Source organism: Somniosus microcephalus, chromosome 4 (genome assembly GCF_052327205.1).
Source record: "Somniosus microcephalus isolate GS21.2 chromosome 4, FLI_Smic_1.0, whole genome shotgun sequence".
Classification (NCBI taxonomy): Eukaryota; Metazoa; Chordata; class Chondrichthyes; order Squaliformes; family Somniosidae; genus Somniosus; species Somniosus microcephalus.
The window spans coordinates 138,952,170-138,979,608 of NC_140990.1; the positions used below are offsets into that span (position 1 = coordinate 138,952,170).

Sequence of the window (27,439 nt, forward strand, 5' to 3'; positions counted from 1 at the left end):
TTTGGGTTCCCAATCAAGGGCAAATATCCATAAAAGTAGAAAGAAGGTGGAAATCATTGTTATTTGTGATTTAGGACAGCAGGATCTCAGTGTACATCTCCGGGATTTGAAAGCCCAATCTAGGGCGATCCTGCTTAACAACTGAATGATGGTGAAAATACATTGTAATTTGTGTATTAAGGCAGCAGGATTTCAGTTTAAATCCCCGAGATTTGAGGTCAAATCAAGGGCGATCCTCCATAACAGTAGAGTGATGCTGGAAATACATTGTTATTTGTGTATTAAGACAGCAGGATCTCAGTGTACATCTCCGGGATTTGTGTTCCCAATCTAGGTGGATCCTCCTTAACAGTGGAGTGATGGTGGAAATTCATTGTTATTTGTGTATTAAGACAGCAGCATCACAGCTTAAATCTCTGCGATTTCGGTTCACAATCTAGGGCGATCCTCCATAAAAATAGCGTGCTGGTGGAAATTCATTCTTATTTGTGCATTAAGACAGCAAGATCTCCGTGTACAACTCTGGGATTTGAAAGCCCAATATAGGGTGACCCTCCATAACGAAAGAGTGATGTTGGAAAGACATTGTTATTTGTGTATTAAGACAGCAGGGTCACAGTTTAAATCTCTGGGATTTGGGATCCCAATCTACGGCAATAATCCTTAAAACAGTGTGATGGTGGAAACACTTTGTTATTTGTGTATTAAGGCAGTATGATATCAGTTTAAATCTCAGGGATTTGGGTTGCCAATCTTGGGCGAACATCCATTAAAGTAGAGAGAAGGTGGAAAAACATTGTTATTTGTGAGTTAGGACAACAGGATCTCAGTGTACAGCTCCGGGATTTGAAAGCCCAATCTAGGGCGATCCTGCTTAACAACAGAATGATGGCGAAAATACATTGTTATTTGTGTATTAAGGCAGCAGGATTTCAGTTTAAGTCCCCGAGATTTGAGATCAAATCAAGGGCGCTCCTCCATAACAGTAGAGTGATGGTGGAAATACATTCTTATTTGTCTATTAAGACAGCAGCATCTCAGTGTACATCTCCGGGATTTGAGTTCCCTATCTAGGTGGATCCTCCTTAACAGTAGAGTGATGCTGCAAATACATTGTGATTTGTGTATTAAGACAGCAGGATCTCAGTGTACATCTCCGGGATTTGGGTTCCCAATCTAGGGCGATCCTCCATAACAGCAGAGTGATGGTGGAAATACATTGTTATTTGCGTATTAAGCCAGAAGGATCTCAGTGTAGATCTCCAGTATTTGGGTTCACAATACATGGCGATCCTCGATAACAACATAGTGATGGTGGAAATACATTGTTATTTGTAAATTAAGACAGCAGGATCTCAGTGTACATCTCCGGGATTTGGGTTCCCAATCTAGGGCGATCCTCCATAACAGCAGAGAGATGTTGGAAATACATTGTTATTTGTGTATTAAGACTCCAGCATATCAGTGTACATATCTGCGATTTGGATTCCCAATCTATGGCTATCCTCCATAACAATAGAGTGATGGTGAAACTACATTGTTATTTGTGTATTAAGACAGCAGGACCTCAGTTTCAATCTCTGGGATTGGAGTTCCCAATCTCAGGCGATCCTCCATAACAGTATAGTGATGGTGGAAATGCATTGATATTTGTGTATTAAGTCAGCAGGATCCCAGTGTACATCTCTGGGATTTGGGTTCCCAATCTTGGGCGATCCTCCATAGCAACAGAGTGACGGTGGAAATGTATTGTTATTTGTGCATTAAGACAGCAGGATATCAGTGTACATCTCGGGATTTGGGATCCCAATCTAGGGCGATCCCCCATAACAATAGAGTGATGGAGGAAATACGTTGTTATTTGTGTATTAAGGCTGCAGGATCTCAATTTAAATCTCTGGGGTTTGAGTTCCCAATCTAGGGTGATCCTCCATAACCATAGAGCGATGATGAAAATACATTGTTATTCCTGCATTAAACAGCAGGATCTCAGTGTAGCCCTCCGGGATTTGAGTTCCCAGTATAGGGCGATTCTCCATAACAGTAGCGTGATGGTGAAAATACATTGTTATTTGTGCATTCAGACAGCAGGATCTCAGTTTAAATCTCTGGGATTTGGGTTCACAATCTAGGGAGTTCCTACATAACAGTAGAGTGATGGTGGAAATATATGGTTACTTCTGTATCAAGACAGCAGGATCTCAGTATAAATCTCTGAGATTTGGGTTCCCAATCAAGGACGATCCTCCACAGCAGTAGAGTGATGGTGGAAAGACATTGTTGTTTACGTGTTAGGACAGCAGGATCTCAGTTAAAACCTCTGAGATTTGGGTTCCCAACCTTGGGCGATCCTCCATAACAGTAGATTGATGGTGGAAATACATTGTTATTTGTGTATTAAGACAGCAGGATCTCCGTTATAATCTCTGCGATTTGGGTTCCCAATCAAGCGCGATCCTCTATAACAGTAGAGTGATGGTGCCAGGGGGAGGGATTCAAGTTTCTGGGACATTGGAACTGGTTCTGGGGGAGGTGGGACCAGTTTAAACTGGACGGTCTGCACCTGGGCAGGGCTGGAACCAATGTCCAAGGGGGAGTGTTTGCTAGTGCTGTGGGGGAGGGTTTAAACTAAAATGGCAGGGGTTTGGGAACCTGAGCAGGGAGAGAGAGGAAAGGGAAACAAGGATAAAATCAAAAGATAGGAAGGAGAAAAACAAAAGTGGCAGTCAGAGAAATCAACGGTTTAAATCAAACATGGCCACAGTAAATAATAATTCTAATAGGTCTAACAGCGTTAAAAAAACAAGCCTGAAGGCTTTGTGTCTTAATGCAAGGAGCATTTGTAATAAGGTGGATGAATTGGCTGTGCAAATAGAAGTAAACAAATACGATTTGGTTGGGATTACGGAAACATGGCTCAAGGAAGGCCAGGACTGGGAACTCAACATCCAGGTGTATTCGATATTCAGGAAAGATAGGCAAAAAGGAAAGGGAGGTGGGGTAGCATTACTGGTTATAGAAGGGATTAACACAATTGTAATGAAGGATATTAGCTTTGATGAGTTGGAATTTGTATGGGTAGAATTGAGAAATACTAAGGGGAAAAAAACGTTAGTGGGAGTGGTTTATAGACCTCCAAACAGTAAGGCGGAGGTTGGGGATGGCATTCAAAGATAAATTTAAAAAGCGTGCAATAAGGGCACAGCAGTCATCATTGGGTGACTTTAATCTACATATAGATTGGGCCAACCAAATGAGTAACAATACTGTGGAGGAGGAATTCCTGGAGAGTTTACGGGACGGTTTCTTGGACCAATATGTCGAGGAACCAACCAGAGATCAGGCCATCTTAGACTGGGTATTATTTAACGAGAAAGGATTAATTAGCAATCTTGTTGTAAGAGGCCCCTTGGGTCGGAGCGATCATAATATGATCGAATTCTTCATTAAGATGGAGAATGAAATAGTTGACTCGGAGACTAGGGTCCTCAATTTAAATAAAGGAAACTATGATGGTCTGAGGAGCGAGTTGGGTAGGATTGATTGGGGAATGGCACTCAAAGGGTTGATGGTGGATAGGCAATGGCAAACATTCAAAGACCGACGGGATGAACTACAGAATTTGTTCATCCCAGTTTGGCATAAAAATAAAACAAAAAAGGTGACCCAACCGTGGCTAACAAGGGAAATTAGGGATAGCATAAGGTCCAAGGAGAGGGCATATAAATTGGCCAGAAAAAGCAATAACCCTGAGGAGTGGGAGCAGTTTAGGATTCAACAAAGGAGGACAAAGCGATTAATTAAGAAAGGGAAAATAGATTATGAGAGTAAGCTTGCAGAGAACATAAAAACTGACTGTAAAAGCTTTTATAGATATGTGAAGAGAAAAAGATTGGTGAAGTCAAGCGTAGGTCCCTTGCAGTCAGAATCGGGGGAATTTATAATGGGGAACAAAGACATGGCGGAACAACTAAATACATATTTTGGTTCTGTCTTCACAAAGGAGGACACAAATAACCTCCCAGAGATGCCGGGGAACATAGGGTCTGATGAAAGGGTGGAACTGAAAGAAATCAGTATTTGTAGGGAAATGGTGTTAAGAAAATTGATGGGACTGAAGGCCGATAAATCCCCAGGGTCTGATAATCTACATCCCAGGGTACTTAAGGAAGTGGCCCTAGAAATAGTAGATGCATTGCTGGTCATCTTCCAGAACTCGATAGACTCTGGAACGGTACCCATGGATTGGTGGGTAGCTAATGTTACCCCACTATTCAAAAAAGGTGGTAGAGAAAAGGCGGGGAATTATAGACTAGTAAGCTTGACATCGGTAGTGGGGAAAATGCTAGAGTCCATTATAAAAGATGTAATAGCAGAGCACTTGGAAAGCAGTGACTGGATCGGACAAAGTCAACATGGATTTACAAAAGGTAAATCATGCTTGACTAATCTACTGGAATTTTTTGAGGATGTAACTGGTAAAATAGATAAGGGAGAACCAGTGGATGTGGTATATTTGGACTTTCAGAAGGCTTTCGATAAGGTCCCGTGTAAGAGATTAGCGTGCAAAATTAAGGCATATGGGAATGGTGGCAAGGTATTGACTTGGATAGAGAACTGGTTGGTGGACAGAAAGCAAAGAGTTGGAATAAAAGGGACCTTTTCCGAGTGGCAGGCAGTGACTAGTGGGTTACCGCAAGGATTGGTCCCAGGGCCTCAGCTGTTCACAATATATATTAATGATCTGGACGAGGGAATTGGATGTAATATCTCCAAATTTGCAGACGACACAAAGCAGGGGGGGAGGGTATGCTGTGAGGAGGATGTCTTGAAACTCCAGCACGATTTGGACAGGTTGGGTGATTGGGCAGAAACATGGCAAATGCACTATAATGTGGATAAATGTGAGGTTATCCACTTTGGTGGCAAAAACAGGAAGGCAGATTATTATTTGAATGGTAATAGTTTGGGAGAAGGGGAAGTGGAAAGAGACCTGGGTGTTCTTGTACACCAGTCGCTGAAGGTAAGCATGCAGGTGCTGCAGGCGGTTAAGAAGGCAAATGGTATGTTGACCTTCGTAGCAAGAGGGTTCGAGTACAAGAACAAGGATGTCTTGCTACCGTTGTACAGGGCCTTGATGAGACCACACCTTGAGTATTGTGTGCAGTTTTGGTTGCCTTACCTGAGGAAGGACGTTCTTGCCATGGAAGGAGTGCAGCGATGATTCACCAGGCTGATACCTGGGATGGCAGGAATGACGTATGAGGAGAGATTGGGTCGATTGGGCTTATACTCACTGGCGTTTAGAAGATTGAGAGGGGATCTCATCGAAACCTATAAAATTCTGTCAGGCCTGGACAGACTAGATGCAGGAAGGATGTTTCTGATGTCCGGGGAGTCCAGAACCAGGGGTCATAGTCTGAGGATAAGGGGTAAGCCATTTAGGACTGAAATGAGGAGGAATTTCTTCACCCAGAGAGTGGTGAACCTGTGGAATTCTCTGCCACAGAGGGCGGTGGAGGCCAGTTCATTAAGTATATTCAAGAAAGAGTTGGATATATTTCTTAAGGCTAAAGGGATCAAGGGCTATGGGGAGAAGGCAGGGACCGGGTACTGAATTTGGATGATCAGCCATGATCTCATTGAATGGCGGAGCAGGCTCGAAGGGCCGAATGGCCTACTCCTGCTCCTATCTTCTATGTATCTATGTATCTATGGTGGAAATACATTGTTATTTGTGTATTAAGACAGCAGGATCTCAGTGTACATCTCCGGGATTTGTGTTCCCAATCTAGGTGGATCCTCCTTAACAGTGGAGTGATGGTGGAAATTCATCGTTATTTGTGTATTAAGACAGCAGGATCACAGCTTAAATCTCTGCAATTTCGGTTCACAATCTAGGGCGATCCTCCATAAAAATAGCGTGCTGGTGGAAATTCATTCTTATTTGTGCATTAAGACAGCAAGATCTCCGTGTACAACTCTGGGATTTGAAAGCCCAATATAGGGTGACCCTCCATAACGAAAGAGTGATGTTGGAAAGACATTGTTATTTGTGTATTAAGACAACAGGTTCACAGTTTAAATCTCTGGGATTTGGGATCCCAATCTACGGCAATAATCCTTAAAACAGTGTGATGGTGGAAACACTTTGTTATTTGTGTATTAAGGCAGTATGATATCAGTTTAAATCTCAGGGATTTGGGTTGCCAATCTTGGGCGAACATCCATTAAAGTAGAGAGAAGGTGGAAAAACATTGTTATTTGTGAGTTAGGACAACAGGATCTCAGTGTACAGCTCCGGGATTTGAAAGCCCAATCTAGGGCGATCCTGCTTAACAACAGAATGATGGCGAAAATACATTGTTATTTGTGTATTAAGGCAGCAGGATTTCAGTTTAAGTCCCCGAGATTTGAGATCAAATCAAGGGCGCTCCTCCATAACAGTAGAGTGATGGTGGAAATACATTCTTATTTGTCTATTAAGACAGCAGCATCTCAGTGTACATCTCCGGGATTTGAGTTCCCTATCTAGGTGGATCCTCCTTAACAGTAGAGTGATGCTGCAAATACATTGTGATTTGTGTATTAAGACAGCAGGATCTCAGTGTACATCTCCGGGATTTGTGTTCCCAATCTAGGGTGATCCTCCATAACAGCAGAGTGATGGTGGAAATACATTGTTATTTGCGTATTAAGCCAGAAGGATCTCAGTGTAGATCTCCAGTATTTGGGTTCACAATACATGGCGATCCTCGATAACAACATAGTGATGGTGGAAATACATTGTTATTTGTAAATTAAGACAGCAGGATCTCAGTGTACATCTCCGGGATTTGGGTTCCCAATCTAGGGCGATCCTCCATAACAGCAGAGAGATGTTGGAAATACATTGTTATTTGTGTATTAAGACTCCAGCCTATCAGTGTACATATCTGCGATTTGGATTCCCAATCTATGGCTATCCTCCATAACAATAGAGTGATGGTGAAACTACATTGTTATTTGTGTATTAAGACAGCAGGACCTCAGTTTCAATCTCTGGGATTGGAGTTCCCAATCTCAGGCGATCCTCCATAACAGTATAGTGATGGTGGAAATGCATTGATATTTGTGTATTAAGTCAGCAGGATCCCAGTGTACATCTCTGGGATTTGGGTTCCCAATCTTGGGCGATCCTCCATAGCAACAGAGTGACGGTGGAAATGTATTGTTATTTGTGCATTAAGACAGCAGGATATCAGTGTACATCTCGGGATTTGGGATCCCAATCTAGGGCGATCCCCCATAACAATAGAGTGATGGAGGAAATACGTTGTTATTTGTGTATTAAGACTGCAGGATCTCAATTTCAATCTCTGGGATTTGAGTTCCCAATCTAGGGTGATCCTCCATAACCATAGAGCGATGATGAAAATACATTGTTATTCCTGCATTAAACAGCAGGATCTCAGTGTAGCCCTCCGGGATTTGAGTTCGCAGTCTAGGGCGATTCTCCATAACAGTAGAGTGATGGTGAAAATACATTGTTATTTGTGCATTCAGACAGCAGGGTCTCAGTTTAAATCTCTGGGATTTGGGTTCACAAACTAGGGAGTTCCTACATAACAGTAGAATGTTGGTGGAAATACATGGTTACTTCTGTATCAAGACAGCAGGATCTCAGTATAAATCTCTGAGATTTGGGTTCCCAATCAAGGACGATCCTCCACAGCAGTAGAGTGATGGTGGAAAGACGTTGTTATTTACGTGTTAGGACAGCAGGATCTCAGTTAAAACCTCTGAGATTTGGGTTCCCAATCTTGGGCGATCCTCCATAACAGTAGATTGATGGTGGAAATACATTGTTATTTGTGTATTAAGACAGCAGGATCTCCGTTAAAATCTCTGCGATTTGGGTTCCCAATCAAGCGCGATCCTCTATAACAGTAGAGTGATGGTGCCAGGGGGAGGGATTCAAGTTCCTGGGACATTGGAACTGGTTCTGGGGGAGGTGGGACCAGTTCAAACCGGATGGTCTGCACCTGGGCAGGGCTGGAATCAATGTCCAAGAGGGAGTGTTTGCTAGTGCTGTGGGGGAGGGTTTAAACTAAAATGGCAGGGGGTTGGGAACCTGAGCAGGGAGAGAGAGGAAAGGGAAACAAGGATAAAATCAAAAGATAGGAAGGAGAAAAACAAAAGTGGCGGTCAGAGAAATCAACGGTTTAAATCAAACATGGCCACAGTAAATAATAATTCTAATAGGTCTAACAGCGTTAAAAAAACAAGCCTGAAGGCTTTGTGTCTTAATGCAAGGAGCATTTGTAATAAGGTGGATGAATTGGCTGTGCAAATAGAAGTAAACAAATACGATTTGTTTGGGATTACGGAAACGTGGCTCAAGGAAGGCCAGGACTGGGAACTCAACATCCAGGTGTATTCGATATTCAGGAAAGATAGGCAAAAAGGAAAGGGAGGTGGGGTAGCAATACTGGTTATAGAAGGGATTAACACAATTGTAATGAAGGATATTAGCTCTGATGAGGTGGAATTTGTATGGGTAGAATTGAGAAATACTAAGGGGAAAAAAACGTTAGTGGGAGTGGTTTATAGACCTCCAAACAGTAAGGCGGAGGTTGGGGATGGCATTCAAAGAGAAATTTAAAAAGCGTGCAATAAGGGCACAGCAGTCATCATTGGGTGACTTTAATCTACATATAGATTGGGCCAACCAAATGTGTAACAATACTGTGGAGGAGGAATTCCTGGAGAGTTTACGGGACGGTTTCCTGGACCAATATGTCGAGGAACCAACCAGAGATCAGGCCATCTTAGACTGGGTATTATTAAATGAGAAAGGATTAATTAGCAATCTTGTTGTAAGAGGCCCCTTGGGTCGGAGCGATCATAATATGATCAAATTCTTCATTAAGATGGAGAATGAAGTAGTTGACTCGGAGACTAGGGTCCTCAATTTAAATAAAGGAAACTATGATGGTCTGAGGAGCGAGTTGGGTAGGATTGATTGGGGAATGGCACTCAAAGGGTTGATGGTGGATAGGCAATGGCAAACATTCAAAGACCGGATGGATGAACTACAGAATTTGTTCATCCCAGTTTGGCATAAAAATAAATCAAAAAAGGTGACCCAACCGTGGCTAACAAGGGAAATTAGGGATAGCATAAGGTCCAAGGAGAGGGCATATAAATTGGCCAGAAAAAGCAATAACCCTGAGGAGTGGGAGCAGTTTAGGATTCAACAAAGGAGGACAAAGGGATTAACTAAGAAAGGGAAAATAGAATATGAGAGTAAGCTTGCAGAGAACATAAAAACTGACTGTAAAAGCTTTTATAGATATGTGAAGAGAAAAAGATTGGTGAAGTCAAGCGTAGGTCCCTTGCAGTCAGAATCGGGGGAATTTATAATGGGGAACAAAGACATGGCGGAACAACTAAATACATATTTTGGTTCTGCCTTCACAAAGGAGGACACAAATAACCTCCCAGAGATGCCGGGGAACATAGGGCCTGATGAAAGGGTGGAACTGAAAGAAATCAGTATTTGTAGGGAAATGGTGTTAGGAAAATTGATGGGACTGAAGGCCGATAAATCCCCAGGGTCTGATTATCTACATCCCAGGGTACTTAAGGAAGTGGCCCTAGAAATAGTAGATGCATTGCTGGTCATCTTCCAGAACTCGGTAGCTAATGTTACCCCACTATTCAAAAAAGGTGGTAGAGAAAAGGCGGGGAATTATAGACTAGTAAGCTTGACATCGGTAGTGGGGAAAATGCTAGAGTCCATTATAAAAGATGTAATAGCAGAGCACTTGGAAAGCAGTGACTGGATCGGACAAAGTCAACATGGATTTACAAAAGGTAAATCATGCTTGACTAATCTACTGGAATTTTTTGAGGATGTAACTGGTAAAATAGATAAGGGAGAACCAGTGGATGTGATATATTTGGACTTTCAGAAGGCTTTCGATAAGGTCCCGCGTAAGAGATTAGCGTGCAAAATTAAGGCACATGGGATTGGTGGCAAGGTATTGACTTGGATAGAGAACTGGTTGGCGGACAGAAAGCAAAGAGTTGGAATAAACGGGTCATTTTCCGAGTGGCAGACAGTGACTAGTGGGGTACCGCAAGGATTGGTCCTAGGGCCCCAGCTGTTCACAATATATATTAATGATCTGGACGAGGAAATTGGATGTAATATCTCCAAATTTGCAGACGACACAAAGCAGGGGGGGAGGGTATGCTGTGAGGGGGATGTCTTGAAACTCCAGCACTATTTGGACAGGTTGGGTAATTGGGCAGAAACATGGCAAATGCACTATAATGTGGATAAATGTGAGGTTATCCACTTTGGTGGCAAAAACAGGAAGGCAGATTATTATTTGAATGGTAATAGTTTGGGAGAAGGGGAAGTGCAAAGTGACCTGGGTGTTCTTGTACACCAGTCGCTGAAGGTAAGCATGCAGGTGCAGCAGGCGGTTAAGAAGGCAAATGGTATGTTGGCCTTCGTAGCAAGAGGGTTCGAGTACAAGAACAAGGATGTCTTGCTACAGTTGTACAGGGCCTTGATGAGACCACACCTTGAGTATTGTGTGCAGTTGTGGTCGCCTTACCTGAGGAAGGACGTTCTTGCCATGGAAGGAGTGCAGCGATGATTCACCAGGCTGATACCTGGGATGGCAGGAATGACGTATGAGGAGAGATTGGGTCGATTGGGCTTATACTCACTGGCGTTTAGAAGATTGAGAGGGGATCTCATCGAAACCTATAAAATTCTGTCAGGCCTGGACAGACTAGATGCAGGAAGGATGTTTCTGATGTCCGGGGAGTCCAGAACCAGGGGTCATAGTCTGAGGATAAGGGGTAAGCCATTTAGGACTGAAATGAGGAGGAATTTCTTCACCCAGAGAGTGGTGAACCTGTGGAATTCTCTGCCACAGAGGGCGGTGGAGGCCAGTTCATTAAGTATATTCAAGAAAGAGTTGGATATATTTCTTAAGGCTAAAGGGATCAAGGGCTATGGGGAGAAGGCAGGGACCGGGTACTGAATTTGGATGATCAGCCATGATCTCATTGAATGGCGGAGCAGGCTCGAAGGGCCGAATGGCCTACTCCTGCTCCTATCTTCTATGTATCTATGTATCTATGGTGGAAATACATTGTTATTTGTGTATTAAGACTGCAGGATATCAGTGTACATCTCCGGGATTTGGTTTCCCAATCTAGGGAGATCCTCCATAACAGCAGAGTGATGGTGGAAATACATTGCTATTTGTGTATTAAGACAGCAGGTTCACAGTTTAAATCTCTGTGATTGGGGTTCACAATCTAGGGCGATCCGCCATAATAATAGAGTGATGGTGGAAATACATACTTAATTGTGTATAAAGACAGCAGGATCTCCGTTTAAATCTTTGGAATTTGATTTACCAATCTAGGGCAATCCTCCATATCCGTAGAGCGATGGTGAAAATACATTGTTATTTGTGCATTAAGTCAGCAGGTTCTCAGTGTAGCCCTCCAGGATTTGAGTTCCCAATCTAGGGCGATCCTCCATAAAAGCAGAGTGATGGCGGAAATACATTGTTATTTGCGTATTAAGACAGAAGGATCTCAGTGTAGATCTCCAGTATTTGGGTTCACAATACATGGCGATCCTCGATAACAACATAGTGATGGTGGAAATACATAGTTATTTGTACATTAAGACAGCAGGATCTCAGTGTACATCTCCAGGATTTGGGTTCCCAATCTAGGGCGATCCTCCATAACAGCAGAGAGATGTTGGAAATGCATTGTTATTTGTGTATTAAGACTCCAGTATATCAGTGTACATATCTGGGATTTGGATTCCCAATCTAGGGCTATCCTCCATAACAACAGAGTGATGTTGAAACTACATTGTTATTTCTGTATTAAGACAGCAGGACCTCAGTTTCAATCTCTGGGATTGGAGTTCCCAATCTCAGGCGATCCTCCATAACAGTATAGTGATGGTGGAAATTCATTGTTATTTGTGTATTAAGACAGCAGGTTCTCAGTTTATATCTCCGGGATTTGGGTCCCCAATCTAGGGCGATGCTCCATTACAGTAGAGTGATGGTGGAAATGCATTGATATTTGTGTATTAAGTCAGCAGGATCCCAGTGTACATCTCTGGGATTTGGGTTCCCAATCTTTGGCGATCCTCCATAGCAACAGGGTGACGGTGGAAATGTATTGTTATTCATGCATTAAGACAGCAGGATATCAGTGTACATCTCGGGATTTGGGATCCCAATCAAGGGCGATCCCCCATAATAATAGAGTGATGGAGGAAATACGCTGTTATTTGTGTATTAAGACTGCAGGATCTCAATTTAAATCTCTGGGATTTGAGTTCCCAATCTAGGGTGATCCTCGATAACCATAGAGCGATGATGAAAATAAATTGTTATTCCTGCATTAAGCAGCAGGATCTCAGTGTAGCCGTCCGGGATTTGAGTTCCCAGTCTAGGGCGATTCTCCATAACAGTAGAGTGATGGTGAAAATACATTGTTATTTGTGCATTCAGACAGCAGGATCTCAGTTTAAATCTCTGTGATTGGGGTTCACAATCTAGGGCGATCCGCCATAACAATAGAGTTTTGCTGGAAATACATTGTGATTTGTGCATTAAGACAGCATGATCTCAGTTTAAATCTATGAGATTTGGGTTCCCACTCTCGGGCGATCCTCCATAACATTAGAGCAATGGTGGAAATACATTGTTATTTGTGTGTTAGGACAGTAGGATCTCAGTGTAGCCCCCCGGGATTTGAGTTCCCAATCTATGTTGATCCTCGATAACAGTAGAGTGATGCTGGAACTACATTGCTATTTCTGTATCAAAACAGCAGGATCACAGTTTATATCTCTGGGATTTGGGTTCCCAATCTAGGGCGATCCGGCATAACAATAGAGTGATGGTGGAAATTCATTGTTATTTGTGTATTAAGACAGCATGATCTCAGTTTAAATCTCTGAGATTTGGGTTCCCAATCTTGGGTGATCCTCCTTAACAGCAGAGTGATGGTGGAAATACCTTGTTATTTGTGTATTAAGACAGCAGGATCTCAGATTAAATCTCCAGGATTTAGGTTCCCAATCTAGAGCGATACTCCATAACAATAGCATAATGCTGGAAATACAATGGCCCAGTAATTCGGGTGGGGGTCTTCCCGCGGCTGCAAGCCCCTGACCTGCATTTACCTTGCACGCCAGCAGTTGAGACCTGGGCTCCCGTGGATTTCCGCTCCGGGGCCTGCTCCAAGTCCCGGCACACTGTGCTCGTGTGTCCCAGGGGCATAGTTAGTGCAATGTGTCCCCTGGGATCACGTGAGCCATGGGCAGACAATCAGAGGAGGGAAAAGCCCATTCATATGATTGACAGAAAGACCTGTCTAAACTTATGAATATAGGGGCCCCAAAATAACAGTAAACCTTCAAGTAAATTTTTTAAAATATCACACTTTTTAAATCTATATATATAAAAGGATATGTCTGTCTGTCTGTCTCTCTGTCTGTCTCTCTGTCCGGCTATACAATCAAAAATTATAGAGCGTACCTACACATATGTTATATCAAAAGAAAGCTCATCATTAGGGGACTCTTGTAGGCATATTTACTTTGTGCTCGGTGAAACATTGTGCCGACGGTATCCAAAAAACGTTCAAAATTCCTCTCATTATCCGCTCTTTTGCATCGAGTGGGGGCGGGTTCATTGTGTGTGTGGGCAGGCCATCCTACAGTTGAGTGATGAGATGATTGACCAATCCTACAGATCAGTGACCTGACAGTTGACCAATCGGTGCATGTGTGGGCGGGCCTTATCATTCTGAACCGAGGTGAGTGGCCGCCTTCTTGATTCCAAACTGTTCATTTCTTTTTCCCACTTTCTGCGTGTTTCTTTTCAAATCTACGTTTCCAGCAAATAAAAAGTTGCTTTTAAAACACAAATTGTTTTTTAAAAAAGTTAAACAATTTGTAAATCTTTTCTCTAACATCTAGAATTTTCCTACTTTTCACCGTTTTTCCAGGCCTGTAAACCTGGGCCTCTGTTGCCCAGCCATGCCCAAGCTAGGCACCTCCCGTTGCGCTCAACAAGCGGCTCGCGATCGCCGCCATTTTTGTGAAGGCTGGAGGGGGCGGACCTGAGCCGAGCGTCGCCATCGCCGCCATCTTAGTAAAGGCAGGTGGGGCAGGAGTCAGCGCGCGGGACTTGAGTCCGGCTGGGCCTCATGCGGTAGGTTGCGCGGCGGCGTCTCTCTCTCTCTGCTCTTGAAGCCGGCTCCGGTGGGGGGCGGGGCTCGGGAGATCGGGGTTCGGCAGATCGGGGGGGGCGGGGCTCGGGAGATCAGGCCTCGGGAGAGCGGGGGGGGGCGAGCCTCGGGAGATTGGGGGGGCGGGGCTCGGGAGATCGGGGGCGGGGCCCGGCAGATCATGGGCCGGGCTCGGGAGATCGGGGCTCAGGAAGGCGGGGGGCAGGGCTCGGGCTGACGGGGTGCTCCCCTCCCCCCCTCCTTCGCCCCTCCCCTTTCTTACCCCCCTCCCCCCTCCTTCCCCCCTCCCCCTTCTTCCCCCATCCCCCTTCTTCCCCCCTCCCCCCTCTACCCCCTCCCCCTTCTTCCCCCCACCCCCTCTTCCCCTCTCCCCCTTCTTCCCCCCTCCCCCTTCCCCCTCCCTCCCCCTCCCCCCTCTTCCCCTTCTTCCCCCTCCCCCTTCCCCCCTCCCTCTTCACCCTTCTTCCACCCTCCCCCTTCTTCCCCCTCCCCCTTCTTCCCCCTCCCCCTTCTTCCCCCTCCCCCTTCTTCCCCCCTCCCCCTTCCCCCTTATTCCCCCTCCCCCTTCTTCCCCCCAACCCTCTTCCCCCTCCCCCCTCCCTCCCCTCTACCCCATCCCCCTTCCCCTCTACCCCCTCCCCTCTCCCCATCCCCCCTCTTCCCTCACCCCTCCCCCTTGCCTCCCCCCTCCCCCTCTTTCCTCACCCCTCCCCCTTGCCTCCCCCCTCCCCTCCCCCTTTCCTCACCCCTCCCATCCCCCCTCCCCTCCCCCCCTTTCCTCCCCCCTCCCCCTTTCCTCCCTCCTCCCCTCCGCCTCCCCCTTTCCTCCCCTTCACCTCCCCCTTTCCTCCCCCCCTCCCCTTTCCTCCACCCTCCCCTCCCCCTTTCCTCCCCCCTCCCCTCCCACTATCCTCCCCCTCCCCTTTCCTCGCCCCTCCCCTTTCCTCCCCCCTCCCCTTTCCTCCCTCCCTTCCCCCCAGTCACTCACTCTCTTCCCCCCAGTCGCTCTCTCTCTTCCCCTGTCGCTCTCTCTCTTCCCCCCAGTCGCTCTCTCTTCCCCCCAGTCGCTCTCTCTCTCCCCCCCAGTCGCTCTCTCTCTTCCCCCCAGTCTCTCGCTCTCTCTCATCCCCCCAGTCGCTCTCTCTTCCCACCAGTCGCTCTCTCTATTCCCCCCAATCGCGCTCTCTCTTCCCCACAGTCGCTCTCTCTTCCCCCAGTCGCACTCTCTCTTCCCCTCAGTCGCTCTCTCTCTTGCCCTCAGTCGCTCTCTCTCTTGCCCCCAGTCGCTCTCTGTCTTCCCCCCAGTCGCTCTCTCTCTTCCCCCCAGTCACCCTCTCTCTTCCCCCCAGTCGCTCTCTCTCTTCCCCCCAGTCGCTCTCTCTCTTCCCCCCAGTCGCTCTCTCTCTTCCCCCAGTCGCTCTCTCTTCCCCCCATTTGCTCTCTCTCTTCCCCCCAGTCGCTCTCTCTCTTCCCCCAGTCGCTCTCTCTCTTCCCCCCAGTCGCTCTCTTTTTTCCCCCGAGTCGCCCTCTCTCTTCCCCCCAGTCGCTCTCTCTCTTCCCCCAGTCACTCTCTCTCTTCCCCCCAGTCGCTCTCTCTCTTCCCCCCAGTCGCTCTCTTTTTTCCCCCGAGTCGCCCTCTCTCTTCCCCCCAGTCGCTCTCTCTCTTCCCCCAGTCACTCTCTCTCTTCCCCCCAGTCGCTCTCTCTCTTCCCCCCCATCGCTCTCTCTCTTCCCCCAGTCGCTCTCTCTCTTCCCCCCAGTCGCTCTCTCTCTTCCCCCAGTCGCTCTCTCTCTTCCCCCCAGTCGCTCTCTTTTTTCCCCCGAGTCGCCCTCTCTCTTCCCCCCAGTCGCTCTCTCTCTTCCCCCAGTCACTCTCTCTCTTCCCCCCAGTCGCTCTCTCTCTTCCCCCCCATCGCTCTCTCTCTTCCCCCCAGTCGCTCTCTCTCTTCCCCCCAGTCGCTCTCTCTCTTCCCCCCAGTCGCTCTCTCTCTTCCCCCCAGTCGCTCTCTCTCTTCCCCTCAGTCGCTCTCTCTCTCTCTTCCAACAACAACATGCCCTCAAAAGACCCTCGGCACCGCCGGGCACTTCAGCTAGTTAACTATAAATTACATTAAATAACTATTTTAAACAATAATATAAATTTTTGAAAAAAATAATTTTATTAAAAGCGGGGCTAAAAATAAACTTTCCTTGCTTTAAAGTATTTAAAAATAATAAACCTGTGGAAAAAATGTTTTATTTTTAATTAATTGGCCACTTACCTTTTAACATGCTGGCCTTACACCTCGTTTTTACATTTCTAAAATCTAAAGACTTGCCCTTACGGAAAAACCTGTAAAAAAAACGTAAGTTCAAAGCGCACGCGCAGACTCCCGCGCACACGTGTTCGACCTCTGAACCCCTTCCTTCAGAGGAACGGAAGTGCAGGTTTCCCGCGCATGTACAGTGCATGCAAGAGACCGGCACTTCCATTGGGTCCACGCGTGATTACACCGTGTGTACTCACGCATTGGGAGCCGAATTTCTGGGCCATTGTTATTTGCGTATTAAGACAGTAGGATCTCAGTGTACATCTCTGGGATTTGCGTTCCCAATCTTGGGCGATCCCCCATAACAGTAGAGCGATCGTGGAAACACATTGTTATTTGTGTATTAAGACAGCAGGATCTCATTGTACTTCTCCGGGATTAGAAAGCCCAATCTAGGGTGATCCTCCATAACAAAAGCGTGATGGTGGAAATACATTGTTATTTGTGTATTAAGACAGCAGAAACTCAGTTTAAATCTCTGGGATTTGAGTTCCCAATGTAGGGCGATTCTCCATAACAGTAGAGCAATGGTGGAAATACATTGTTATTTGTGTGTTAGGACAGCAGGGTCTCAGTGTAGCCCTCTGGGATTTGTGTTCCCAATCTATGTCGATCCTCAATAGCAGTAGAGTGATGCTGGAAATACATTGTTATTTCTGTATCAAGACAGCAGGATCACAGTTTAAATCTCTGGGATTTGGGTACACAATTTAGGGCGATCCTCCATATCAATAGAGTGATGGCGGAAATACATTGTGATTTGTGCATTAAGACAGCACGATCTCAGTTTAAATCTCTGGGAATTGGGTTCCCACTCTAGGGCGATTCTCCATAACAGTAGAGCAATGGTGGAAATACATTGTTATTTGTGTGTTAGGACAGCAGGGTCTCAATGTAGTCCTCTTGGATTTGTTTCCCCAATCTATGTCGATCCTCAATAGCAGTAGAGTGATGCTGGAAATACATTGTTATTTCTGTTTCAAAACAGCAGGATCACAGTTTATATCTCTGGGATTTGGTTTCCCAATCCAGGCCGATCCTGCATAACAATAGAGTGATGGTGGAAATTCATTGTTATTTGTGTATTAAGACAGCAGGATCTCAGTTTAAATGTCTGTGATTTGGGTTCCCAATCTTGGGCGATCCTCCTCAACAGCAGAGTGATGGTGGAAATACCTTGTTATTTGTGTATTAAGACAGCAGGATCTCAGATTAAATCTCCGGGATTTGGGTTCCCAATCTAGAGCGATACTCCATAACAATAGCGTAATGCTGGAAATAAAGTAATTTGGGTGCAAGCCCCCGACCCGCACTTAACTTGCAGTTGAGCTCTGGGCTCCCGTGGATTCCGCTCCGGGGCCTGCTCCAACTCTCGGTGCGCTGTGCTTGCATTTCCCAGGGGTGTAGTTAGTGTGATGCATCCCCTGGGCTCACGTGAGCCATGGGCAACCAATCAGAGGAGGGAAAAGCCCATTCATAATTGGCCCCAAAATAACAGTAAACATTCAAATAATTTTTTTTTAAATCATACTTTTTAAATAAACTATAAATTACATTAAATAACTATTTTAAACAATAATTTAAATTTTTGAAAAAAAGAATTTAATAAAAAAACTGGGCTAAAAATAAACTTACCTTCCTTTAAAGTATTTAAAATAATAATAAACCTGTGGAAAAAATGTTTTAATTTTAATTAATTGACCACTTACCTTTTAAAATGCTGGCCTTACGCCTGGTTTTTACATTTCTAAAATCTAAAGACTTACCCTCACGGAAAAACCTGTAAAAAAAACGTACGTTCAAAGCGCACGCGCAGACTCCCGTGCACACGCGTTCGACCTCTGAACCCCTTCGTTCAGAGGAACGGAAGTGCCGGTTTCCCGCGCATGCGCAGTGCATGCAAGAAACCGGCACTTCCATCGGGTCCACGTGTGAGTACCCCATGCGTACTCACGTGTTGGGACCGAATTTCTGGGCCATTGTTATTTGCGTATTAAGACAGCAGGATCTCAGTATACCTCTCTGGGATTTGCGTTCCCAATCTAGTGCGATCCTTCATAACAACAGAGTGATAGTGGAAATACATTGTTATTTGTGTATTAAGACAGCAGGTCCACAGTATAAATCTCTGTGATTTGCGTTCCCAATCTTGGGCGATCCTCCAAAACAGCAGAGCGATTGTGGAAATACATTTTTATTTGTGTATTAAGACAACAGGATCTCAGTTTAAATCTCTGGGATTTGGATTCCAAATCTAGGGCGATACTCGATAACAACAGAGTGATGGTGGAAATACATTGTTATTTGTGTATTAAGACAGCAGGGTCTCAGTTTAAATCTCTGGGATTTGAGTTCCCAATCTAGAGCAATCCTCCATATCCATAGAGCGATGGTGAAAATACATTGTTATCTGTGCATTAAATCAGCAGGTTCTCAGTGTAGCCCTCTGGGATTTGAGTTCCCAATGTAGGGCGATCCTCCATAATAGTAGAGCGATGGTGAAAATACATTGTTATTTCTGTATCAAGACAGCAGGATCACAGTTTAAATCTCTGGGATTTGGGTTCCCAATTTAGGGCGATCCTCCATAACAATAGAGTGATGGTGAAAATACATTGTGATCTGTGCATTAAGACAGCAGGATCTCAGTTTAAATCTCTGAGATTTGGGTTCCCAATCTAGGGCGATCCTCCATAACAGTAGAGCGATGGTGGAAATACATTGTTATTTGTGTGTTAGGACAGCAGGATCTCAGTGTAGCCCTCCGGGATTTGAGTTCCCAATCTATGTCGATCCTCGATAACAGTAGAGTGATGCTGGAAATACATTGTTATTTCTGTTTCAAAACAGCAGGATCACAGTTTATATCTCTGGGATTTGGGTTCCCAATCTAGGCCGATCCTGCATAACAAAAGAGTGATGGTGGAAATTCATTGCTATTTGTGTAATAAGACAGCAGGATATCAGTTTAAATCTCTTGAGATTTGGGTTCTCAATCTTGGGCGATCCTCCTTAACAGCAGAGTGATGGTGGAAATACCTTGTTATTTCTGTATTAAGACAGCAGGATCTCAGATTAAATCTCCGGGATTTGGTTTCCTAATCTAGAGCGATACTCCATAACAATAGCGTAATGCTGGAAATAGAATGACCCAGTAATTCGGGTCGGGGGCTTCCCGCGGGTGCAAGCACCCGACCTACACTTACCTTGCGCGCCGGCAGTTGAGCTCGGGGCTCCCGTGGAATTCCGCTCCGGGGCCTGCTCCAACTCCCAGCGTGCTGTGCATGCGTGTCCCAGGGGCGTAGTTAGTGTGATGTGTCCCCTAGGATCACGTGAGCCATGGGCAGCCAATCAGAGGAGGGAATAGCCCATTCATAAGATTGAAAGACCTGTCTAAACTAATGAATATACAGGCCCCAAAATAACAGTAAACCTTCAAATAATTTTTTTTTTTAAATCACACTTTTTAAATAAACTATAAATTACATTCAATAACTATTTTAAAACAGTGATTTAAATTTTTGAAAAAAATAATTTTATAAAAAAAGATGTTAAAAATATACTTACCTTGCTTTAAATTATTTAAAAATAATATACTGTGGAAAAAATGTTTTAATTTTAATTAATTGACCACTTAACTTTTAAAATGCTGGCCTTATGCCTGGTTTTTACATTTCTAAAATCTAAAGACTTACCATCACGGAGAAACCTGCAAAAAAAATGTAAGTTCAAAGCTCACGCGCAGACTCCTACGCGCACGCGTTCGACCTCTGAACCCCTTCAATCAGAGGAACGGAAGTGACGGTTGCCCGCGCATGCGCAGTGCATGCAAGAAACCGGCACTTCCATCGGGTCCACGCGTGAGTACCCCGTGCGTACTCATGCGTTGGGACCCGAATTTCTGGGCCATCGTTATTTGCGTATTAAGACAGCAGGATCTCAGTGTACATCTCTGGGATTTGCGTTCCCAATCTAGTGCGATCCTCCATAATAGTAGACCGATCGTGGAAATACATTGTTATTTGTGTATTAAGACAGCAGGATCTCATTGTACTTTTCCGGGATTTGAAAGCCCAATCTAGGGTGACCCTCCATTACAACAGAGAGATGGTGGAAATACATTGTTATTTGTGTATTAAGACAGCAGGATCTCATTGTACTTTTCCGGGATTTGAAAGCTCAATCTAGGGCGATCCTCCAAACAGTAGAGCGATGGTGGAAATATATTGTTATTTGTGTGTTAGGACAGCAGGATCTCAGTGTGCATCTCCAGGATTTGAGTTCAAATCTAGGGCGATCCTCCATAACAGTAGAGTGATGGTGGAAATACATTGTTATTTGTGTATTAAGACAGCAGAATCTCAGTGTAGATCTCCTGGATTTGAAAACCAAATCCAAACTGTCTCTCCATAACAGTAGAGCGATGGTAGGGCTACATTGTTATTTGTGTATTAAGACAACAGGATCTCAGATTAAATCTCTGGGATTTGTGTTCAAACCTAGGGCGATCCCCCATAACAATAAAGTGATGCTGGAAATACCTTGTTATTTGTGTATTAAGACAGCCGGATTTTATATCTCCGGGATTTGAGTTCCCAAGCTAGGGCGATCCTCCATAACAACAGAATGTTGGTGAAAATATATTGTTATTTGTTTATTATGAGAGCAGGATCTCAGTGTAGATCTCCAGGATTTGATTTCCCAATCTGTGACGATCCTCTGCAACAATACACTGTAATCTGTATACACAGAGAGAAGATTCTCAGCCTGGATCACTGGGATTTGAAATTCCAATCTCGGCAGACCGTCCAGTACACGATTGACGGTGAGCGGCATTGTCAGAGCTGCTATTCATCAGATGAGATGTAAAGATCTCTAGCCATGATCCCCTATTACGTTGAGCCAGGTTCCCCTTAAGTACCCTCAGACTCTATTCAAAGATCAGGCAACGCTCCTGCGGTTTTGGCAAAAATATCCTTCTCAATTCATGAGACCAACCCTTTGATTTCTCTGAAAAACACTCCGGATATACGGCGTCTGATTCCGTGTATTCCCATTAAAAGGTGTGAGGCGTCATACTGCACGGGCTTTGGAAAGTAGTTCATTACTCACTAATGTGCAGCTATAACATTGACCTGGTTTAATCATCAATTAAATAATTGATTTCTAAAATGATTGCCATGATTGCTAGCTCCATTTCCGCCCAGCGGATGTACTCAATTCACTGAATACCTACAGAGCGGGCTGAATTCAAAAACTTACAATATTGGGAACTGGATGTAATAATAAAGGAAATATTATTGCATTTAATGGATATTATTTATTGAAGAAAAGTAACATGCCAATCAGCTGTTGGTAATAGTTAATGAACATCAAATAGTTAGTTAGTTAGTTAGTTAGTAAGCTGCATCGACCCTACCATCCGGCCTATTTCCCGAAATCCTTGCTGTTCTTTTGTGGTCATTCCTTCTTTCGGTTGAAGTTCTCTGGATCTTGATCCGGCGATTGACTCTGACACTGCTCTTCCAACACGGTTCTCTCAGCCTCCTGCCAGCCAGCGCTGTTCAACACCCCGTGCACTTTCCACCCCTCACTCCGCTCACTGTCACTGGCTCGTCCGGTCTCTTTGTTTCCGGAAGCTCACTCCGCCCGGCAAATGCACGATCATTGTCTGGAAACCTGTTCCTGATGAGGGCTATGTCCGGCTATGGCCAGCGCCCTATCTGTTGGGGTCACCTTCCTCGCAAACAGATCAGTTGGGGCCTAGCTCCGTTTAGGGATCCGCTCCGGACGGAAATCAATGGTGAGCCTCAGTGAGTGCTCAGGCGACGCGTCAGTAGAAGTGTAAAATCGGGTGTTAGAACCGCGACTGCACGGCGGTAAAAGTAAAAACTCACCCAGTTCTTATGTCCGATGATTAATTTTATTTAAATTCAAATTAAGTCCATAGGTAAAGAGTGACAACTTCCGAGTAAAACACTGTTTGAGTCACCTGTTCTTTTCCACCCACAGCTAACCTGGTGACGATTGTGACCCTGTCCCGAGGAAGGTGCGGTCTCTCCAAATGTGTCACTCGGTACCTGGTGTCCATGGCGGTGACGGATCTCCTGGTCATTATCACCGCTGTGATATTAAACCGGATCAGTGTCATTTATTTTCCAGTTCTTTTCCTGTCTATCACTCCAGTCTGTAGCCTAAAAATCGCTCTACTCTATGCAGCCAGGGACAGCTCTGTCTGGCTGACGGTCGCTTTCACCTTCGATCGATTTGTGGCCATTTGTTGCCAGAAGCTGAAAACAAAATATTGCACCGACAAAACGGCTGCCATTGTAATAGGAGCGATCTGTGCCGTGAGCTGTGTAAAAAACATCCCCTGGTACTTTGTATATGAGCCTTTGTATATAATTAACGGTGTCCCGTGGTACTGCAACATTAAGCAAAGTTTTATTTCTGAACTTGCATGGGCAGCGTTTGACTGGTTCGACCGTATTTTAAACCCCTGTGCCCCGTTCCTCCTGATGCTCCTGTTCAATGCTCTGACCGTCAGACACATTCTAGCGGCCAATAGAGCCCGCAGGAGACTCCGGGCCCACAGCAATGGAGAGAATCAGAGCGACCCAGAGATGGAGAGCCGGAGAAAGTCCATCGTTTTACTCTTCGCCATCTCGGGAAGTTTCATCCTGTTATGGATGACCTATTTTGTAAATTTCCTGTATGTGCGAATAACGAACGTTTATAAGATCTCGGGATTCAATGATCCAAAGTTCATTCTCCAGGAAAGCGGAAACATGCTCCAGCTCCTGAGCTGCTGCACCAACACTTGTATTTATGGAGTGACCCAGACTAAATTCAGAGAGGAGTTCATGAAAATGCTCAAATCTCCAGTGAACCTGATCATTAAAATAGTTAAATCATGAAAAAGTCGAATGAGTTTCTGCATTAGCGCAAGGTTAATTTTCACAGTCCATCCTGGACTGTCTCTACACCCCGCCACCCTGGAACACACCAACAGACACAGATTCACAGGCCAACCTGAACTGTCTCTCACTGCACCCCGCCACACTGGAACACACCAACAGAAACTGTTTCACAGTCCATCCTGAACTGTCCCTCACTGAACCACACCACACTGGAACACACCAACAGACACATATTCACAGTCCATCCTGAACTGTCCCTCACTGAACCACACCACCCTGGAACACACCAACAGAAACTGTTTCAAGGTCCATCCTGAACTGTCCCTCACTGAACCCCACCACCCTGGAACACACCAACAGAAACTGTTTCACAGTCCATCCTGAACTGTCCCTCACTGAACCACACCACACTGGAACACACCAACAGACACATATTCACAGTCCATCCTGAACTGTCCCTCACTGAACCACACCACCCTGGAACACACCAACAGACACAGATTCACAGGCCATCCTGAACTGTCTCTCACTGCACCCCGCCACACTGGAACACAGCAACAGAAACTGTTTCACAGTCCATCCTGAACTGTCCCTCACTGAAGCACACCACCCTGGAACACACCAACAGAAACTGTTTCACAGTCCATCCTGAACTGTCCCTCACTGAACCACACCACCCTGGAACACACCAACAGAAACTGTTTCACGGTCAATCCTGAACTGTCCCTCACTGAACCACACCACCCTGGAACACACCAACAGACACTGATTCACAGTCCATCCTGAACTGTCCCTCACTGAACCACACCACCCTGGAACACACCAACAGAAACTGTTTCACATTCCATCCTGAACTGTCCGGCACTGCACCCTGCCATCCTGGAACACACCAACAGACACTGATTCACAGTCCATCCGGAACTGTCCGGCACTGCACCCTGCCATCCTGGAACACACCAACAGACACTGATTCACAGTCCATCCGGAACTGTCCTGCACTGCACCCTACCACCCTGCAACACACCAACAGACACTGATTCACAGGCCAACCTGACATGTCTCTCACTGCACCCCGCCAACCTGGAACACATCAACAGACAGTGTTTCACAGTTCATCCAAAACTGCCTCTCACTGCACCCCGCCACCCTGGAATACACCAACAGACAGTGTTTCACAGTCCATCCTGAACTGCCCCTCACTGCACCCCGCCACCCTGGAACACACCAACAGACACTGTTTCACGGCCCATCCTGAACTGTCCCTCACTGCACCCCGACAACCTGGAACACACCAACAGACCCTGATTCACATTACCTCCTGAAGTATTCCTCACTGCAACCCGCCACTCTGGAACACACCAACAGACCTTGTTTCACAGTCCATCCTGAACTGTCCTTCACTGCACCCCGCCACCCTGGAACACATCAACAGACAGTGTTTCACAGTCCATCCTGAACTGTCCCTCACTGTACCCCGCCACCCTGCAACACATCAACAGACATTATTTCATGGTCCATCCTGAAATGTGCCTCACTGCACCCCGCCACCCTGGAACACACCAACAGACAGTTTCACAGCCCATCCTGAACTGTCGCTCCCTGCACCCCGCCACCCTGGAACACACCAACAGACACTGTTTCACCGTCCATCCTGAAATGTCTCTCACTGCAGCCCGCCACCCAGAAACATAGAAGATAGGAGCAGGAGTAGGCCATTCGGCCCCTCGAGCCTGCTCCACCTTTCAATGTGATCATGGCTGATCATCCAAATTCAGTACCCGGCCCCTGCTTTCTCCCCATACCCCTTGATCCCTTTAGCCTTAAGAAATATATCTAACTCCTTCTTGAATATACTTAATGTATTGGCCTCTATTGGTTTCTGTGGTCGAGAATTCCACAGTTTAACCACTCTCTGGGTAAAGAAATTCCTCCTCATTTATGTCCTAAATGGCCTGCCCCTTATCCTTAGGCTGTGACCACTGGTTCTGGAATCCCCGCCCATCGGGAACACCCTTTCTGCATCTAGTCTGTCCAGTCCTGACAGCATTTTATAAGTTTCAATGAGATCCCCTCTTATTCTTCTCTACTCCAGCGAGTACAAGCCCAATCGACCCAATCTCTCCTCATTCGTCATTCATGCCATCCCAGGTATCAGCCTGGTGAATCTTCGCTGAACTCCTTCCAAGGAAAGAACATCATTCAACAGATAAGTCGACCAAAACTGCACAAAATACTCAAGATGTGGCCTCACCAAGGCCCTGTACAACTGCAGCAAGACATCCTTGTTCCTGTACTCAAACACTCTCGCTATAAAGGCCAACATACCATTTGCCTTCTTAACCGCCTGCTGCACCTGCATGCTTACCTTCAGCGACTGGTACACAAGGACACCCAGGTCTCGTTGCACTTCCCCTTCTCCCAATCTATTGCCATTTAGATAATAATCTGCCTTCCTGTTTTTGCCACCAAAGTGGATAACCTCACATTTATCCACGGTATATTGCATCTGCCATGCTTCTGCCCAATCACCCAACCTGTCCAAATCATCCTGGAGTTTGTCAGCATCCTCCTCACAGCACACACGCCCACCCAGCTTTGTGTCATCTGCAAATTTGGAGATATTTCATCTAGTTCCCCTGGCTAGATCTTTAATATATATTGTGAATAGCTGGGGTCCAAGGACTGATCCATGTAGTACCTGTGGTAAACCACTGTTGTTGTTGTTGTTACACACTGTTGTACCTATGCATGCCTCAACATGTCTTGGCTGGCTCCACCCACAGGCCCAGGTATAAAGGTGATTGACCTGCAGCCCCCTGCCTTCTTGGAACCCAGTCAACCACGAGAGGCATGCTCTGTTCTTTGCTAATAAAAGCCTTTAGTTACTCTCCTAACTCTCCATCTTTTATGAGTAACTGATAGCGCATCAATTTTATTAGCAAAAACAAAATGTCGACAAACGCTGAACAGCAGGCTGCTGCACCAAACGCTGAACAGCAGGCTGCTGCACCAAACGCTGAGCAGCAGGAGCTGCTGCGAGCCCTCAGACCAACATGCCTGGACCTAGACCCCCAAGAAGCGGGTTCGGCTACCAAATTTGTGCATTGGCTGCGTTGCTTTGAGGCCTACCTGCAAGCCTCAACTGTGACCCTGGACGAAAACAAGTTGGAAATCCTGGCCTCAAAGGTGAGCCACCAAGTTTTTACAATAATCCTGGACGCGACGACCTACGCGGCGGCTATCGATCTGCTAAAAGGGCAATACGCACGCCCGGTAAATACGGTCTATGCCAGGCACCTCTTAAGATCCCACAGACAGCAGCCCGGGGAATCGGTGGAGGCCTTCCTACGGGCACTACGGATACTCGGCCGAGACTGCGATTGCAAAGAAGTATCAGCCGCAGCACACACAGAGGGACTGATCCGAGATGCTTTCGTTGCGGGTCTAAGGTCCGACTACTCCCGGCAGAGACTGTTGGAAAAGGGAGAAATGGACCTGAGAAAGGCAGTGTCCCTCGCGCTCTCGCTCGACACGGCCCACAGGAATATGGACGCCTTCTCCCCTAACCGCTCCGCAACGTGGACGCCACAACCTTGGGTCATGGGACCGCCACCTTCAACTGCTGCTGCGATGTCCAAGGCACAGAAATGTTATTTTTGTGGCCAGGCAAAACACCCCAGAGCATGCTGCCCGGCGAGAAACGCTACCTGCTCCGGCTGCGGGAAGAAAGGACACTATGTCAGCGCCTGCAAAGGTAAAACCGCTAACGCCAGCAGCGCCGTGTGCAAACCGTGGGGGCAGCCATCTTGTCCGCCATCTTGGGCTCCCCCAGCCGCGTGGCCATTTTGTCCGCCATCTTGGACGTCTCCAACTTCAACCACGGGGGACCCGGACTCAACCACCGCCTCACCT

The 27,439-nt window shown here is 46.0% G+C and overlaps 1 protein-coding gene across 1 annotated transcript in view; it reads left to right on the forward strand.

Moving 5' to 3' along the window:
• The window catches only part of LOC147119839 (putative G protein-coupled receptor 139), a 101,728-nt gene extending 78,204 nt beyond the window's left edge, over nt 1-23,524 (forward strand). The window contains exon 2 of the mRNA XM_085984160.1: nt 22,620-23,524. Within this exon, the coding sequence (XP_085840286.1) occupies nt 22,620-23,524 (905 nt within the window). The remainder of the gene's footprint in view (nt 1-22,619) is intronic.
• The last annotated feature ends 3,915 nt before the right edge of the window (nt 23,525-27,439 follow it).